At 28.9% G+C, this 17,325-nt stretch overlaps 1 protein-coding gene across 1 annotated transcript in view; it reads left to right on the top strand.

Moving 5' to 3' along the window:
* Positions 1-11,564, top strand: part of LOC107451009 (uncharacterized) — a 30,978-nt gene extending 19,414 nt beyond the window's left edge. The window contains exon 2 of the mRNA XM_016066961.4: positions 7,470-11,564. Within this exon, the coding sequence (XP_015922447.3) occupies positions 7,470-10,556 (3,087 nt within the window). The 3' untranslated portion in view covers positions 10,557-11,564. The remainder of the gene's footprint in view (positions 1-7,469) is intronic.
* The last annotated feature ends 5,761 nt before the right edge of the window (positions 11,565-17,325 follow it).

The following is a 17,325-nucleotide window of genomic DNA, read 5'->3' as shown; positions in this document are numbered from 1 at the left end:
ATCTGAAACACTTAAACTACAGCCAATCGTCATAAAGTTAAACACTTAAACTACAGCCAATTATCAATTATCATACCTTAAATCAGCAGCCTTACGTCAAGAATTATAATATTAAATAATATTCACTAACTAACAATGTAAATTTCACCCCTTAATCTAACCAGTATTGTATTGTTCTTAGACGAACAACTTGTAAAGGAAACTTTATCATATATTTAATAATATTGTGTCATATTTTAATATTTGTAGATTTTTGTCAGCTATATATCAATAATTGAATAATATATGTGCTTATTTGCAATTGAATTATGATCTTGAAAAAAAATCGTTGACTATTATTTTGTCCAATTAGCGATACTACTCTAGACAATTTCCTGAATGAATCTTAATTAGATTTAACTTAGTTACTTCTTATTGACTAGGATATAATTAATTTAATAATAGGAATTTATTTCGTTGAGGCACGCTAGATTAGTTTTAAGATATAACATTTAATGAAAATGAAAAAAATTGGAGATCGTTCACGATTCCGTAAAGTTTATAGAAAAATATTACACCTCAATCTTTTTTAAAAATAAAGCTTATCATAATATTTCGCCTCAATCTCCATTCAAAATAATTAACTTTCAAATATTTTTTTAATAAAACATTTTTTGAAAAGTTAAAATGTAAAAATGATCATTGCTGTTCTAAACTATTTGTAGCACATAACCTTTGAAGAGTTGAAAAAAAATTAAACTTTGGTATAAGGGTCGGTAAAGTGTCTATTGAAAATACTTCACTTCAATCTAAAAAGAAAAAAAAACGTTAAAAAAAAACAAAAAAAATTAAAAATAAAGAAGCGCATCACTTTTTCAAACTATTTGCACCTCTAAATATTTGTAGAGTTGAAAAAAAATTAAACATTGCCCTGTACCAAAAGAATTTTGATTTTGGAAAGAAAAAAAAGAGTTAACTATTACTCCTTCCTATTTGCGGAAACACTCTAGACAATTTCCTGAACCAAGCGTTACTAGATTTAAATTAGTTACTTCTTATTCGGTAAGACATAGTTATCTAAAAACGAAAAGCTATTTCAAAGAGGCACGGTAGAGTTGCTTTATGATTAAAAATATTCAATAAAGATAAAAAAAATAAGCATTATTTCACGATTCTGTAAATATTTCACTTCAATCTCTATTAAAAAATATCTCACTTCAATCTCAATTCAAAATATTTTGCTTCAATCACCATTGAAAATAATTAGCTTTCAAATAATTTTTTTTTTAAATTTAGAAACATTTTTTAAATTAATAACGATGTTAATTAATATTGCTGTTTCAAAATATTACTAGCACGTATCATTAATAGAGTTGAAAAAAGTGAAACTTTGTTATAATGCTCCGAAAAGTTTATGGAAAATATTTCAGTTCAATTTAGAAGGGAAAAACTTTTTTAAGAAAATTAATAAAAAAAATAAAAAAATAAAAAAGAGCTTTTTCAAAATATTTGTAGCTCTATATATTTGTTGAGTTTAAGAATTGTTAATCGTTTGCGTAGATTTTGTTTAAAATTACTGATTTTAATCTAGAAAACAAAAGGGAGATTAAAAAAAGAATTCATGAAAGCTTTTTTTTAAAAAAAAAATAATAAACATTGCTGTTTTGAAACATTTGTGATTCATAATATTTACATAGTTAAAAAAAAGAATTTAAGCATTCTTATAAGCTTCCCTAAAGATTATTAAAAACATAGCACCTCAATCTAGAAATGAAAAAAGAAGTAAGGAAGATTTAATGAAAGTTTTTTTAAGGTGCGCTATTTCAAAATATTTAAGGCCCGATCACCAAAAGTTTTGGAAGTTAACATTACTTAAATACTTAAAATTAACAATTACCCAAAGCTGCGATTATGTTTTTTTTTTTTTTTTTTTGCTAAAGAAAAAGTTTTAAAACATTAAGCATTGCAATATTAAAAATTTAATTGAATATACATTTTTAAAAAATATAAAAAAATTAATATATCTGAAAATGCATAAAAATTGCTAATTATAAATTTTAAAAGAAATTCGAATGATTTCCTTTCGAAACCACCTTTGTGTTATTCAAAAATATTGGCATATTTATGAATAACACTAATACAAACACTAAGGTGTTTTACAATTATTTGGGAACAATGCACTTTAATATTTATTTTCATCTATAACTGTCCTTTTAGTATCGGAAAGATAGAATTCATAGAAATGAGTAAAAATACATTTATACTCCGAAAAAGTCAGCTGATAAGTTGGGGAGTAGCCACTCCCCTGTCACCCGTCCCAGATAATTTCAGCAAAAGATGACCGTTTCGAAACAAAGATAATTTTCCACCCTCCAACCTAGAACAACCGGAGTCGATAGTAACGATAAAGTTTTCCTGTTTATAACTTGTTAAAACACGTGTGCAGAACATCCATATTCTTCTTGAAAAGGATAAGGAACGGGTTTTCAATATTTCACTGCTTTAATGCCAAAACTATAATTTTTTTTAATGTTTTTTATTAAATTTAAAATATTTTTTTCACAACAAAGTTCAGAACAAAGTATTATTATTTTTTTATTAAAGTAAAAGATAAAGAGAGAGAGTTAACTATGCCAGCGACTCACAATTTTTTTCGCCTAAGGATCTCTAAATAATTAACCTTCTCCCTGCGGAACATCAGCTTTAGAAATAAAATAAACGAAGGCAATTGAGAACGTATTAAACATTAAAATACTACTTTATTTGACTTAAAGATTTTTTTTTTTTTTTGAAAGACGAATGAATTTTCTTCATCGTTTTATCACTAATAATCTTAAATTGGTTTCATGTTTGACAGTTGACTTCGCAGTCTTGGAGCTGGATCGAGTTTAGTTAAAAATTGGTTTTTGTATTGCTTTAAAATGAAAAATAAGAAGAGCTGCTGTAAAGGTTGAAAATGGTTATTAGGGTAACATATTTCTTTATCAGCGAATTATTTTGATTTGAGAAGCGCAATGTGAAATGCTATAGCAATTTTTTATAAAAATATGTCCTTTTGATAATTATATGTTATTAAAAAAAGTTGCCATTTCTGTTTTACTGGCATTTCATTTTAAATAAATTTGTATAATCAATATAAATAATAAGCAAATAATGGATTATTGACTGGATCTAAATATAATTGCAGATCTCAAAAAGGTTAAGAAAAACTGTTCAAAAATTATTTCGGAGCCCCTTTGATTCATTCACGGCACCCTAGGGTTCCACGAAACACCATTTGGGGACCGCTGAACTATGTCAAACTGATGGCAGAAATATAATTATCTGCTGACAACTTAATTATTCTTTCATATTTTTCCTATGTGCAGTGCACAAAAAAATAGAGAATAAACTGACCACTCTGAATAATTTTTGATCTAATGATCGGATCTTCACGTTCTCTCATATTTCATAAAAGACGTAATTTTAAAAAAAATACGACTTTTAAAATTTGATTTTTCAGGAACTTCACTACCGATTTCACTGAAATTCTGCATTTTACCATATCAAACTGCATTCTTTAACATTATTTAAAAATTGTATGCGTTATGATTCAAAAAATTTTCGACTACTATTAAATGAAATTATAAAAAGTAATAAATAATTACTAAAAGCGTTTATTGCATGGAATTATCTTTGGATAAACAAATTTTATATGTGCAAAAAATTTTCAATTCGCTTAAAAACTTCAGGAGATATGGCGAAATACACAAAAAGTAAAATTATCATTAAGGGATCCAAACTTTGGATCGCATTCCGGACCAAACTATGGGGACCATATTTCCCAGATTGTGGCTGCCCCTGGTATTTTGGGGGCAGTCCGAATAAATTGAAAAAATTATGTTTACTTGGAGAACCTACGGTTTTGTGTCTAATTTAGTATCTTAAAATATCCTCAGCACTAATTAACATATTTGAAGTCACCCACTCCTCGAACCATTAAGATTGAAATTTAGAGCGTGAAGATTCGATCATTAGATCAAAAGTTATTCATGGTGTTCCACTTTTTAATATTATTGCGCACTTTACATAATTTGTAGCCCAGATTAATAATGATTGCCGTTGATCTTTCACTATGACAAAGGTGAGCTGGGAATTAGAACCCTTCAAAATCTTTTTTAGGGTGTTAAAAACAAGGCTACATTCTTTCCAAGTTTTTTAACCGGAGGAAAAAATATTCATGGTTTAAGTGCATTAAACTCGAATCAAGACTATAACTTAAAACTATATTTACCATCTTGCCGTTAAAAAATTATCTGGACTTTTAAACGAATATTTAGATATAATATTTTGAAAAACAAATTATTAAACTTTTAAAACTCGTCAATTTGACGAGAAATGAAAATTATTGTAAACAACGCTGCATGAAAATAAGCCTAACACCATTTCAGCTTATTTTTATGTAAAATGGCCTCCTGAAACCAAATATAACCCTCGTTTTCCCCCAATACCCAACGTTTGCTGGGGACATATCCCCTCACAACTGTATTGATTACTTTTTGATACTTTTGTAGCCATGAATTTAATTTGAAGAAGGAAAAAATATTATTTTTACCGTTAAACTTCTTATGAGAGGCAAGAGAAGTAAAAAGTTCTAAAAAATGAAGAGGTAGTAAAGAAACTAGATGTGTTAGGAGGATTATCCCCCCTCTTAATTTGTTAAAAAAATCATTACAATTTATCATTTTCTCAGGAGATTTTTCACAGCTTATTTTCTACATATTCTAGATTTCCTCCTTCTCAATTATCTCTTAGATCTTTTAAATAGCAAAAATATTTGGCCAACACTTTGTAGAAAAGTGGGATAGACAAGAGCTCAAAAAGTCCTGTTATAGAAAATCTTCCTAACGTATTCGTGAGAGCTCGGGGCCCTCTTCTAGGGGGAAAAATTATAAATTTAAGCATTAAAATTCTTCTGAGGGAGTAGAGAGAAAAAAAGTTCTAAGATGTGACGAGTTCCAACAAGGAGATTTTAGGAGTGTTCTTCCCCTATTAATTTTAATTTTTTTTTTAAAAAGAATCAATTTTTTTGTTCCGGTAGCAATTTTTTCTAAACTAATTTTCCAGATATGCAAGAATATAGCCTCCATTTTCATCTCCAAATCCTCCCTTAACGATAAAATATTTATTAACAATTTTGGTTGAAAAAAAAGGTTGAGAAAAGATAAGAAGTCCCTCTTATTGTGAATCTTGAAGAACTAGGCCCCCTTACCCGCTTTTGATCAAAATTATTACTAAATATTTATTATTATTAGAGGGTGCTTAGGGTTCCAAAGAAAAAGTCAGAAATTTAAATAAGTAAAAGAATTCAGAAATATTAAAGAATATAAGTTGCGAGAAAAAGTTAGAAGTTAATTTTTTATGATTTTGTTTTACTATTATTAATTTAAAGAGGCAAATAACACCAACGTGTCGCTACTTACTTACTGATCAGACTTTATCACCTCCCTAATTCCTCATATGAACTTTAACGATAAAAATAATGCTTTTTTCTTCTTTCAAAACAAATTTATAATCATTAATAAATTTTTAAGAAGTGGTAAATATAGGGGATGTTACCATAAAACTGTGAGTACACTATGAAAAATTCAGGAATAATTTACGGTATAATGTACGGTCAGGAATAAATTACGTCTTTGGGAGCATCATCCATGAGATCTATTTTACCATAAAATTTTTATACCGTAATTTTTACAGTAATATTTATTTAATTAGAATGATTTAGTTATTTTACTGTCATTATTACTGTAAAAATTACGGTATATCAGATTTTTGCTCTGTAACATGTTCTGGTAAAAAGGGATTTTACGGAGAAAAAAAGTACCCGCGCCGTAAGTGCCATTATTTTTTACCTTAGTTTGACCTGAAATTTTTTACTAAGTGTTGCAAGGTCATATTTGGATTCAGGAGGCCATTTTACGTAAGAATTAGTAAAATGGTGTGATAACACAAAAGGAAATTTTTGGCGTTCGCCTTCCAGTGATGTGAACTGGGTTCAATCCAAGCACCCGGCTTGCACCAACCACAGTGTTGACGTAAAATATCCTCAGTGGTTGACGGATCATGGATTAGATTCCCCTTGCCGTCAGGCTTACCATGGGAGGTTTTTGTGGTTATCCTCACCATGTAGCGCAAATGCGGGTTAGTTCCATCGAAACCTCTTCCACGAAGGAAAATTTCTCCTAATACTCGTTCTCCGAGCTCCCTTGTCTTCTGGATTGGGTTCAAAATTACAAGGATACGGAGTTGAACGTTGGGAGTCATAAACCCGAAAATTGAGTGGGTTGTTCAACGACGGTTATAAAATTTAGTTACTCAGAAACTCTTTTACTAATTATTATATTTTATTTTATAACCGTCGTTGAACAGCTGACCCAATTTCGGGTTTCCGACTTCTAATTTTCAACTCAGCTGCCTTGTAATTTTGAACCAATCCAGAAGACAAGTAAAACTCCTGGCTCAGTACCCCCAGAGGCATGATTTGGTATGGGAGCATAGAAGACTTTGTGACTCGACAGATTTAACGTGCATCCGTCGCCATTTACTAAATGGGGAGTCTTCGACCGGAGTGGATCGAGCCCACGACTTCTTGGACATGAGCCCACTGCCCAACCAACCAGGATATCCCTGACCACTAACTATTACCGACATTTTATTGTAGAAAAAAAATCTTTTATACAAACCACTTCTTTTTAGTGAACAAAACATAGTTTCATTACCCTAACAACAACGCCAGCGCATGACCCAGCACCTATTCCCCATGAAAGATATCTATCGGGAAAATAGTTCTTAGCTAAGTTCGCTTATATTTGCATAATTTTAATATACATTATAGCCAAACTATTATGAAATTACGAATTTGAATTGTAATATTTAAATTATAATATTATATCGTAATTCTCAAAATTTTTCAATGTATGCTTTATGCGAAAAAAAACTAAATTATGAGTTTAATATATCAATTTACTCTAAAAGACAATTGAAATGTAATTAATAAAACTGTGATACATCCCAGTATTCTATCACAGTTGAATGTGCATAGTATGAAGCAAAGGTGCTTAGAAATGAGTTTTTGATTTTAGCGTGAGAGTTAAAGAATGATTTTTGAAAGATTTTTCCGTCGGGAAAGCAGCGTCCCAGTGACTATAACCTGTCGAGGCACAGTCTAAAACGATCTATTTAACCATCTATTTCATGGCCCAACTCGTACTGAGTGAGTTAGCACCCTTGAATGGCCTACGTGGGCAGAGGGGGTGTAAAGCAGACACCTCACTTTACAAAAAAAAATTAAATAAATAAAACAAGAAAAGAAATAATAATTCAAGAACTAATAAAGTTTTGATAAAAATTTAGTTTATTTGAAACGATTTTAAAGTATGATGTGACAGTTATCCCTTCAATTACTTTTGTCAGTTCTTTTTACGGATTTTAATATAAATTTCATTTTTCAGAATTCAATTCGCCACAACTTGAGTTTGCATAACCGATTCCAACGGATTCAACCTGATGACATTGAAACTACAAACCGATGCTCCTATTGGCAAATGAACCCTGTGGCTGGTTCTCAGAATACGCCTAGAAGAAGAAGTAGCCGTTCACGGCGCAGAAATAGAACAAGAATTCGACACCCTATGATTTATAATTCTGGCCAATTACTCACTAATAGAACATCTCTTCCTAACTTGCCCTATTTAGGAAGAGACAACTTCTCTACTTTTCAAGAAAACTTAATGAGTACACCAGCATGGAGCTCTGCTGCGTCAACTACAACTGCGTCAGCTGATTTATTTATAAAGTCTAAGACTGTGTCAGAATTCGATCTAAGAAATTATAGAAGCTTACAGATTACGGATCTGAAATATTGTTCTAACACTCCAATGACTAACAATTCATACTTGAATGATTCCCCACCAAACACTGATAAAACTGATCGATCCAATGTTATGAGAATCAATCATTATCCACAACAATTTCAATTTAATGCTGATTTATTCTCTAGAAATCTTTGCATGTCAGAAAATCAACATAGCAACAAATCATTCATTGAATATGTATCTACAGAAAATGGCGCGGTTGACTGTCATCTAAATGAAAGTGATGTAAAACCTGGTTACAGATCGATACTACCTTTAACTGGTTCAGGATGTTTCACTAGCGCTCACCACTTAAGTGGAAGTTTTGTAACAACTAATACTACTGAATATTCAAATAGTTCCGGCTTGTCAGAATATATGAATGCATCTACAAATGATTCTAAAATAGTTGATTTTACGGATACCTCAGACTCAAAAACTATCATTTACGACAAATCAGAATTTATTAACGTTCCAATTTATGAAAACCAACCGATTAATTCCTCTGAATCAAAATTTGAATTTTTAAATAAATCTACTGAGTTTCAATCAACTAATACTGCAGAATTTGACAATAACTCTGATTCAAAAACAGCTAATTTGGATGATAAAGTGTTTTTTAATCTATCTTCTCGTTTATTTCAGACAAATGAGCAATCGCACGAGAAAGAAAGCGTTGCGGGATCTGAAATCAATTTGAAATCTAACTATGACAAACTGATCACTAACTACCCAGATCGTACAAAATCATTGTCAAGAGAAATGAACTTATCCGGACTGTTCAGCAATGATACAATTGGCAATTTAGATCATGCGATTTCAAAAAATGAGACAAGCATTAGAGACATAAATGAACCCGTGAAAAATTCGATCTTAGAAAGTAATGCCTACCAAGAGGAAAATAAAATGGACATGTTGAATAGAACTGCCGGAAATGAGAATTCATCACACTTAGAAATGCATAAGTTAAATAATACTAGGCAAAATGATGTTTTTTGGGATCAAGATGTTACTCTATTAGGTTTTGACGATGCCAAAATTGAACCATCGCCCCTTTTGGACACATTTTCAAATGCCATCTTTCCATCTTCTTCTGTTAGAAGTTTTACGGATAAAGAAAAATGTAACCCAGAAGTATTAAAGAAATGTGAGCAAGAAGTTGAAGCAATTCTACGTAAGATGTGGAGAGAAGATTATGCTATTATGGCCACGGAAGATGCTGTCAAAACTGAATGTGAATTTACATCGGAAAGTTTTTGTGAAATGGAATTAGATGAAATCTATAAAGGAAACTCAAGGGAAAATGAAAGTATAAGCTATGAATTGGCAAGTGATTATGACTGCTTTAGGTCTGTGAACAGTGATTCTAATGCCTTTGACTTCAAGGTAAAAGTGAGAGATGAGTGTGAAGAAGATGGAAAAAATCATTGTTTCCAAAGTTCACTAAGTAATACAATCAACAAAAAAGTTGTAGACAGTATAAGGGATATGAAAGACATAAATAAGTTGCATTATACCATCTCCATCAAAAATAATACTCCCGAAGATTTGGAAATGCTTGATGTGAGTTCCATGCATCTTGCAGCAACTTTTGATAACTTCTCAGATGATAATTGTGTTCCTGAAAATGTGTACGACTCCGAAACATTTGATTTCTCAAACACTGATTCATCCATTCAATCATCTCCAGAAATCACCCAACAATTTGATTCTTACTATGATTCTAGATGCTTTGACTTAGATGAAGATGTTTCTACTCTTAATGAACTTAACTTTACTTCAGAAAATCAACAAAACGAGTTTTTCTTTTCTGACGAAGAGATCCTCTTAAACGATACCTATGATTTCAGTATGCCTGAGTTTGATGATTTAAATGAGCAGCCATCTCACGAAACAGAGTGGCATCTAACAGATTCAGTTTTTCCTGAAGTTAACTTAAGAATTGATGATATATATCTAAATGAGCTCAATGGTGCACAAAAACATTATCTAGACAGTATTAATCTTTCCGAAATTTCAGATGAAAACAGTTTCATTGATTTTGTTAACTACAACAACGAAATCGACAGACGTTTTGCACTCGCCAATAAAGTGAAAATTGAATGCAGCAGTGAATTGGATGGAAGTAGACAAGGTAACAGTATTTTATCAAACTCAAATTTTGAACATAGTTCTATTACCAGTGGTCATAAGCATTTGAACATTCCTGAAGAAATAGCTTTTCTCAAAAATTGCAATGCACTAAAATCTGGCAAAAGGTTACCAAAAAGTCTGAAATATATGAATTCCCCTAACAACAATCATGAAAATACTTCTTCATCAATTAATAGAATAGTGAATAATCTAAGGAACAAAGTTGAGAATAATACCCAAAATGAATTGTCATCTGTTTTCCGTGAAGTTCCAAACAATGACATTTTCGAAACTGTTTTCTCAGAAGTTAAATTAGAAGATTTTGGAATGATAATGCAGAAAGCATTTCCTAATTCCTCAGGAAAAAAAACTCATATTTTCAAAAGAAAAGACAGTGGTTTTTCGGAGAGTTGTGCTGAAAAAATTGTTGAAGAAAATGAGAATAGTGACACAGTTATTTGTTTAAATTCCATAAGCAGTGAAGAGTCGAACGGCACTGAAGATTTAGATCCAGAAAATGAAGAAATGGTTGAGAAGCGCTCTCCCAAGTAATGTCTTTGCATATAAAATTTCAAAAGTGTCAACATTTTTTAAATTTCATTTAATGTAATTATGAATCACGAAAATTATGAAATCATCAATCTCCTTCATTTAATGTCTTTGAATATAAAATTGTAATTGTGTCAATATTTTAAAAATCTCAATTTAACGTAATTATTAATCAGGACACTAATGAATTAATTGAGAAACACAATGCAAAGTAAAATTTTTGCATATAAAATTTTAACTGTGACAATATTTAAGAAAATTTTAATTTAATGAAATGTTGAAAAAAAAGTTTTAGGAAGTGCAGTTTCATGTTCTTATTTAAAGTACAAATGATCTCATATCAGTATATTTATATCTTAATTTTAATGAAAATGATATACTGTACAATATAGTATACTACTCTTTGAAAGTTCGCATTCAAACAATTCAAACTTTCATTTTTTGAAATGCTAACTTTAAACTTTTAAAAAGCATGCATTGTTTTGAAAGCAGTTTATTCCTTCAAGAAAATTGAAGTGGATAGATTGTTTTACAACATCCAGAACAATATTTTCTGACAACAGCTTTTCAGATCTTTCATAGGTTGTTTTAAAATTTAGCTATGAATAAAATCTTAAACCCTTACAAATCTTGTATGTAACAACGTTTCAGAATTCGAATGTTGTTGAAGTCGTTGGTCATTGAGGCCTCATTTGGTCATTGCCTTTGGTCATTCTTGTTTTCCAGTGGTGCCATCTATGGTCAAGAATTCAGCTTCTGTGACACTAATAAGACGCACCCTTTTATAGAGCAGACCCATTAATTCATCCACAGATAGTAATTTTGACCTGAACCAGAGGACGATCAATCTCTAATTCAGTACCCCTAGACATGTAACTTTTTATGGGAACATGGAGGACTTTATGACCTGACAGATTAAACGTGCACCAGTCATCATTTACTACTGTCTTAGGACAGTTGCATTTGAACTCTCGTTCTCACGAATGGAAGTCCAGCACCTGCCAACCAGGCTATCCCGGCCCCTACACATTGAAATATTTTTATAAATTCAAAAATAAATCCCGGAAAACAGTAGTAATTTATAGAAAGCGAAGAAAGGGTATAGAAAAAAACATGTTATCCAATTACGAAGAGCTATTTAAGATTATTGTTGAATGTTAAATGTTGTTATTGTTATTGTAAAATCTTCTTAAATTGTAATATATTAAATTCATTGAATTTTTATAAATGAATTACCAAATGAAAGCCTATTTCAGTTTAGTAAAGCAAATTACAATTATTTTTTCAATATTTTTCTACTTATTGTCTGTATACTGATTCATACATTTTTCAAAAGGGAAAACATTCTCGCGAAATTTTTTTATTTTTATGACTTTCTACTTTAATTTTCCTTATTCTAAGCCCAAACATTATCTTCACAAAAGATCGATCCTCTTAATAACTTTATTTTGCTTATCTAACACTGATTAACAAATATTTTTTGTTCTCTGCTGTATGAATATTTTTTACAGATCTTAGATAATTTTACATTGCGGATTTCAAATCTGCATTCGGTTTCTCTCTCCTGGCTATAATTTTTTTTTAAATGACATTTTTGGTCTACTTTTTATCAAATTATACAAGTTTAAAAGCGTTACATATAACAATGAGTCACGTACTTGTTGTGACTAACTTCTAAGGGAATTAGGGCACATCATCAGGATTAAAATTGCATAGGAACTCATATCCGGAAAAGTCGTCATACACCGCTAGCGGCGCTTCCCCAATTTGAACTTCTCAACAAGTCATAATAGGGTAAAAGTGTCCCTAGCCACGTGTGACCACATTTCCATGTATGGATTCCTCTGCAGCTTTAATCCTGATGATGTGCCTTAACTCCCCTAGAAGCTTACAGCAACATTTACGAAACCCTCTATTGTAACTACTGTTATAAATTCAAACATTTTGACAAAAAAATAGGCTAAAAATGTCATTAAAAAGGTGTAGCTTAAGGATCAATCTATTTCAGATTTGAAATTCGAATACCCGTATTATGTAAGATCAAGTGTTTGTGCAGATGCATCAAAACATCACCACTGTTTGTTGCGCGAAAACACTTACGTTGAATGCTTGTTTGTGTAAGCTTACTGCAAAAAAAATTTAATCAATAAAGGCGCTATTTAATCAAAATTTAGGATTCACCATTTATTTATTTGAAGAAGATTTAATTATGTAATTTTTTTAGTGTTATGACTACTTGCAATATGAAACATTCGCATGTTATCATTTAAATTAACTAAAATATGTAATTTTAAAAGTTAAGCATAGTCTTTTATAATAGCGAAAAGTTAAGCATAAGTCTTTCAGAATCCGATAAATTAAGTCAAAAATATTCAGGGTATAATTTTTTTAATTATTATTATTTAATTCTTTTGCACTGTCAGTCATTTACCTCCAATTTACTTTCTATAATATAAATTATTGTATGTTGTTGTTGTTGTTATCGTTGTTTCTTTTTTTTCTTCCCTTTCCTTCATTTATAATTTAACAAACATTACTTGAGATATTTTGATAAAGTGAAAACGAACTAATTAAATTCTTTAGTTCACTTTCTAAAATATTCCCCTTATTTTATATTTGTTTTCTTTCATGTTTTGAGCATTAAAAACAATATTAAAATGAATACTATGTAAAATACTTCATTTCTTTCAAAATTATACAAAATGGAAATAACAGTCGACATTTTTCAAGCGCTTAAAATTTGGTGCCCATTTTCAAGACTTACCAGACTTGAATGAGAAGAAGCAAAAATGATTTGAAATAGAACAAGTAAAATTACCAACGAAAAATTTATCCAACTAATTATTTCCATCCCAGTCAAATCAGCTCTTCTTGGTGCCCTGAAATCTTTTTCAATTCATATGATTGCTGATTACCATGTTAATGCCATTAGTTCTTCACCACCTCTTCATAGTGCGTGGAAACGTTATTTTACCCTGATTTGCCCGTCTCGCTAACTGTGGATTTCCTTATTCTGTGTTTTATCTTTTTTTTCTCTCGTTTACTGTGATTTTTCTAGCTTTGTTTATCATATTTATTCTTCCATTTTCATTGACAACTTCACGGTTTCCATTTCAAATCACTCTTGTTTCTTCTCATGCACGTCTGGCAAGTCTTGAAGATTAGCGACAGTTTTTGAGAGCTTGAAACATGTCGACTATTACGTCCATTTTATACATTTTTGAAGGGAATGAAGTTTCTAATCAAATAATATCGTACCATTTCAATTCCTAAGGATTATTTATTTAATACTATGTTAAATTTGTCACATTCCTATTTTAGTTATTAAACATAACTTTAATCATTTTAAATCAAATTAAATAATCTTAAAATGTTGTGATTGCCGCTAATCCTTTATATTGCCTGTATATATTGCCATTGTGTAAAATAAATTGTCAACTCTAAAAAATATTTTTGTCAATGAAAGTGTTTATTCTACTATTTGAAGTAATGATGTGTATTTATCAATTTTACATTATTTTATCTGCCTTTTAAGAAAAGATATTGTCTTAACATGTCTATTTTTAGAATGAGATCCATTTACTCAGAGTTTCGTCATTCTTTGAAAGGGATTCTCAGGAATTCTTAATTAGGCCAGAACATTTTAAAGTACCGAGCTTATTTTGTTACCTAAAAGATTGCGAGCTTATTATTTATTGATTAAAATTGAAATTCTAGTGAGACATTTAAAATTTAGGAAAAAATTCGAGAGTGGTTGCCATTGTTGAGTAGCTTATTTTTCGCAATTTATTATAAAGTCAAATTTCACAATTTTATAATTTTGTTGCGTCTTGTGGAAAAATGTTTTTCAAAATAATTATTTTAATTTATATTTGAACCATCATGCCAAATTTGTTGATGCCTATTGATTTTTATTGTATACAAGCAATTCCAAGCCTGTTTTATTAACTTATAAATAATCTTTATAATATTTTGAAAACCAATTTGAAAAAAGAATCGTTTAATTTGAGATGTCTTCTCTCTCTTTTTCTCTATCGATCTGTTTATCTATCTATCTAAATTCTATCTAAATTCTATCTAATTCTATCTATCTAAATTATATTAATTCTTTAAAGTATCTTTTATTTTGTAAACTATCGTATTAATTCTTCAAATATAAAGCCTGAAAATGATATTTGATAAGTAAATATTTAAAAAAAATTCTAATCTTTTTTGAAAACTAGTATTTTTATTTTTTATTCTATTCAAATTGAAGATCAAAGAAAGAATTTTTTAAAAAAAGATTGGAAATAGTTTTAAAACTCATAGTTTTTATAAAGTTTATTTTCGCAATTTGATTTAACTTTTAACTTCAAGACTGAGTATTGCAATCACTTTTTACTCTTCATTACTGATAATTGCGAAACATTTAATTTTATTAAATTATAATGCTTTTATATTTCTTACATTCAAAATTTAAAATACTATATAAATGTGACATATGTTTGGTATTTTTCCATTTTTATGAATTAACTCATAAAGCAATTATCACGATTCATTTTTATGCATAATCAAAACATGATTATGATCATGTGAAAGGGTTTATAAGATATTTAGTAGAAAAACTAATTTTAACTCAACTTTGATTTAAATGACGTCAATCTAATCTATGACAAAATATGTATTGTTGGATTTGAATCATGATGTAGAAAAATGAATATTTTTAAAAAATAAATATTTTTAAAAAATATTTATAATCCTGTTTTAATGAATCTATCATATCGTTGAAGAACACAGCTTTAGTGACCCTTTTCATTGATAAACACAGTCTGTGAATCACAAAATAAATCCTTTTATACAAACTGAAAGTAATATAAGTGGAAACTTTTATCCTCTTAAAAAAACTTTCACAAATAATCCTATAATAACTATTAAGAACTTATTTTTTTAACTGCAGTTAACATTTTTTATCAATAGAAAGTGTTAATTGCCAAATATTAAAAAAAAATTATAAAATAAAAAGCAAATTTATATGTCACTTCACCTTATGAAAATGATTCAAGTAATCCAACTGAGTAAAAATAAAAAATTTAGATTTTTATTGTTATTATTATCATTATTATTATTATTGTTATTATTATTGTTCTTATTATTATCAATATTTAAAGATTAGTTTATTAGCTTTCCAAAACCTTTTAAAATATTTACTTCCGAGATTTAGAAATGAAGTTACAGTTGTCTTTTCGTATGCTGACAGTCGAAACTGAAACTGGAAATAAACTCAGGAAAACGAAACTAAAATTTTTATTTTGTTTTGAGTATTTGAACCAATAATTATTTGAATAGGTTATATTTTCAAAAAAAAATTCAATTTCAGAAAAAATTTTCGAATTATTAATTTTTTTGTTGTCAGAACTTTCGTATATTTTTGAACTTTCTTTAATTTTAAATGCATTTCTTGAAGAACTTGGATTTTGAGAAAATTTCTTAACGCTAACACAAAATACGCTAATACAAAAACAAACAAAAAATAATAAAAAATTCATTATAGAGTATTTTGAAAGTTTGAATGTCGATTTTATCTAATGTCAACAGCATTTTGAACTAAAAACTAAAGTCCAGGTTTGAATTTGTCATTTCTATCAATATTTAAGCAAAAATATTTACATTTTTTCTTTAATAATTTAATATTAAACTATGCAGTTAGATCTATTTCAATGTTTTTTCTCAATTTTTAAGGCTCTCAATTCATTCACTTCATTTTAAACTTCAAATATTTTAAGTAAAATTCAAAAACTAATCAAACTCATTCGAAAAGAGTGATTTTTCTCAAGTTACAGCTATTTTTCTTTGAGCACATATATTTTTGCCCCGAACACTTTTTTTTTTATTACTTGTTTTCTTTCTTCAATTACTTGTTTCACTTTAAAAAAATTTGCAATTAAAACAAAATAAAGTTTTTAATTTAATAATGAGCTAGAAATTCTTAAAGTTTAAAAATTGATTCAATTATAGGGAAAATGTGCACTTTTTGATTTTAGATGTCCAGTTCAAAGCCTTGATACGTAGGCAGAGCTCCCATGCATTTTGCATTTTTTAATAATACTTACGTTTAGAATTTACTGGTAAAAAGGTTTTAGAAATTAAAATTATTATTATTTTAGTAATTTCTAAACTACGTCACATTGAAAATAAATGGCATTTAACTTCAAATATTTTAAATGAAATTCAAAAACCAAACAAACTCATACGAAAATTGTAATTTTCTCGAGTCTCAACTTTTTTTACCTCATATATTTTTGCCCTAATTCAATGTTTTACTTTAAAAAAATTTGTATATAAAACAAGAGAGATAAAGTTTAATAAATATGTGTCAATTTAATAGTTTGTCAAAAATTCTTTGAGCATACATATTTTTGCTCCGACTACTTTTTTTAGATTACTTGTTTTCTTTTTTCAATTACTTGTTTTGTTTTAAAAAAAATTTGCAAATAAAACAAAATAAAGTTTTTAATTTAATAGTGCACTGGAGATTCTTGAAGTTAAAAAACTTATTCAATTACAGGAGAAATATGCACTTTTTTATTTTAAATATCCAATTCGAAGTCTTTATACAGTAGCAGAGTTTAAATTATTTAATAATACTTACATCTATATTTACCAGTAAAAAAATTTTAGAATTAAAAATTATTACAATTTTAAATATTTCTGAAAAGTGTAGGAAAAAAAATAGATTTTAGAAATAAATATCATTGTTTGGTTTTCTTAAATAAATGAACTGGCTTATGATTTA

The sequence above is a fragment of the Parasteatoda tepidariorum genome, chromosome 11 (assembly GCF_982258835.1).
Source record: "Parasteatoda tepidariorum strain Cologne lab strain chromosome 11, Ptep-v5.0, whole genome shotgun sequence".
In the NCBI taxonomy this organism is placed as follows: Eukaryota; Metazoa; Arthropoda; class Arachnida; order Araneae; family Theridiidae; genus Parasteatoda; species Parasteatoda tepidariorum.
The sequence above is the reverse complement of the archived record's forward strand: the minus strand, read 5'-3'. Positions and strand labels throughout refer to the sequence as shown.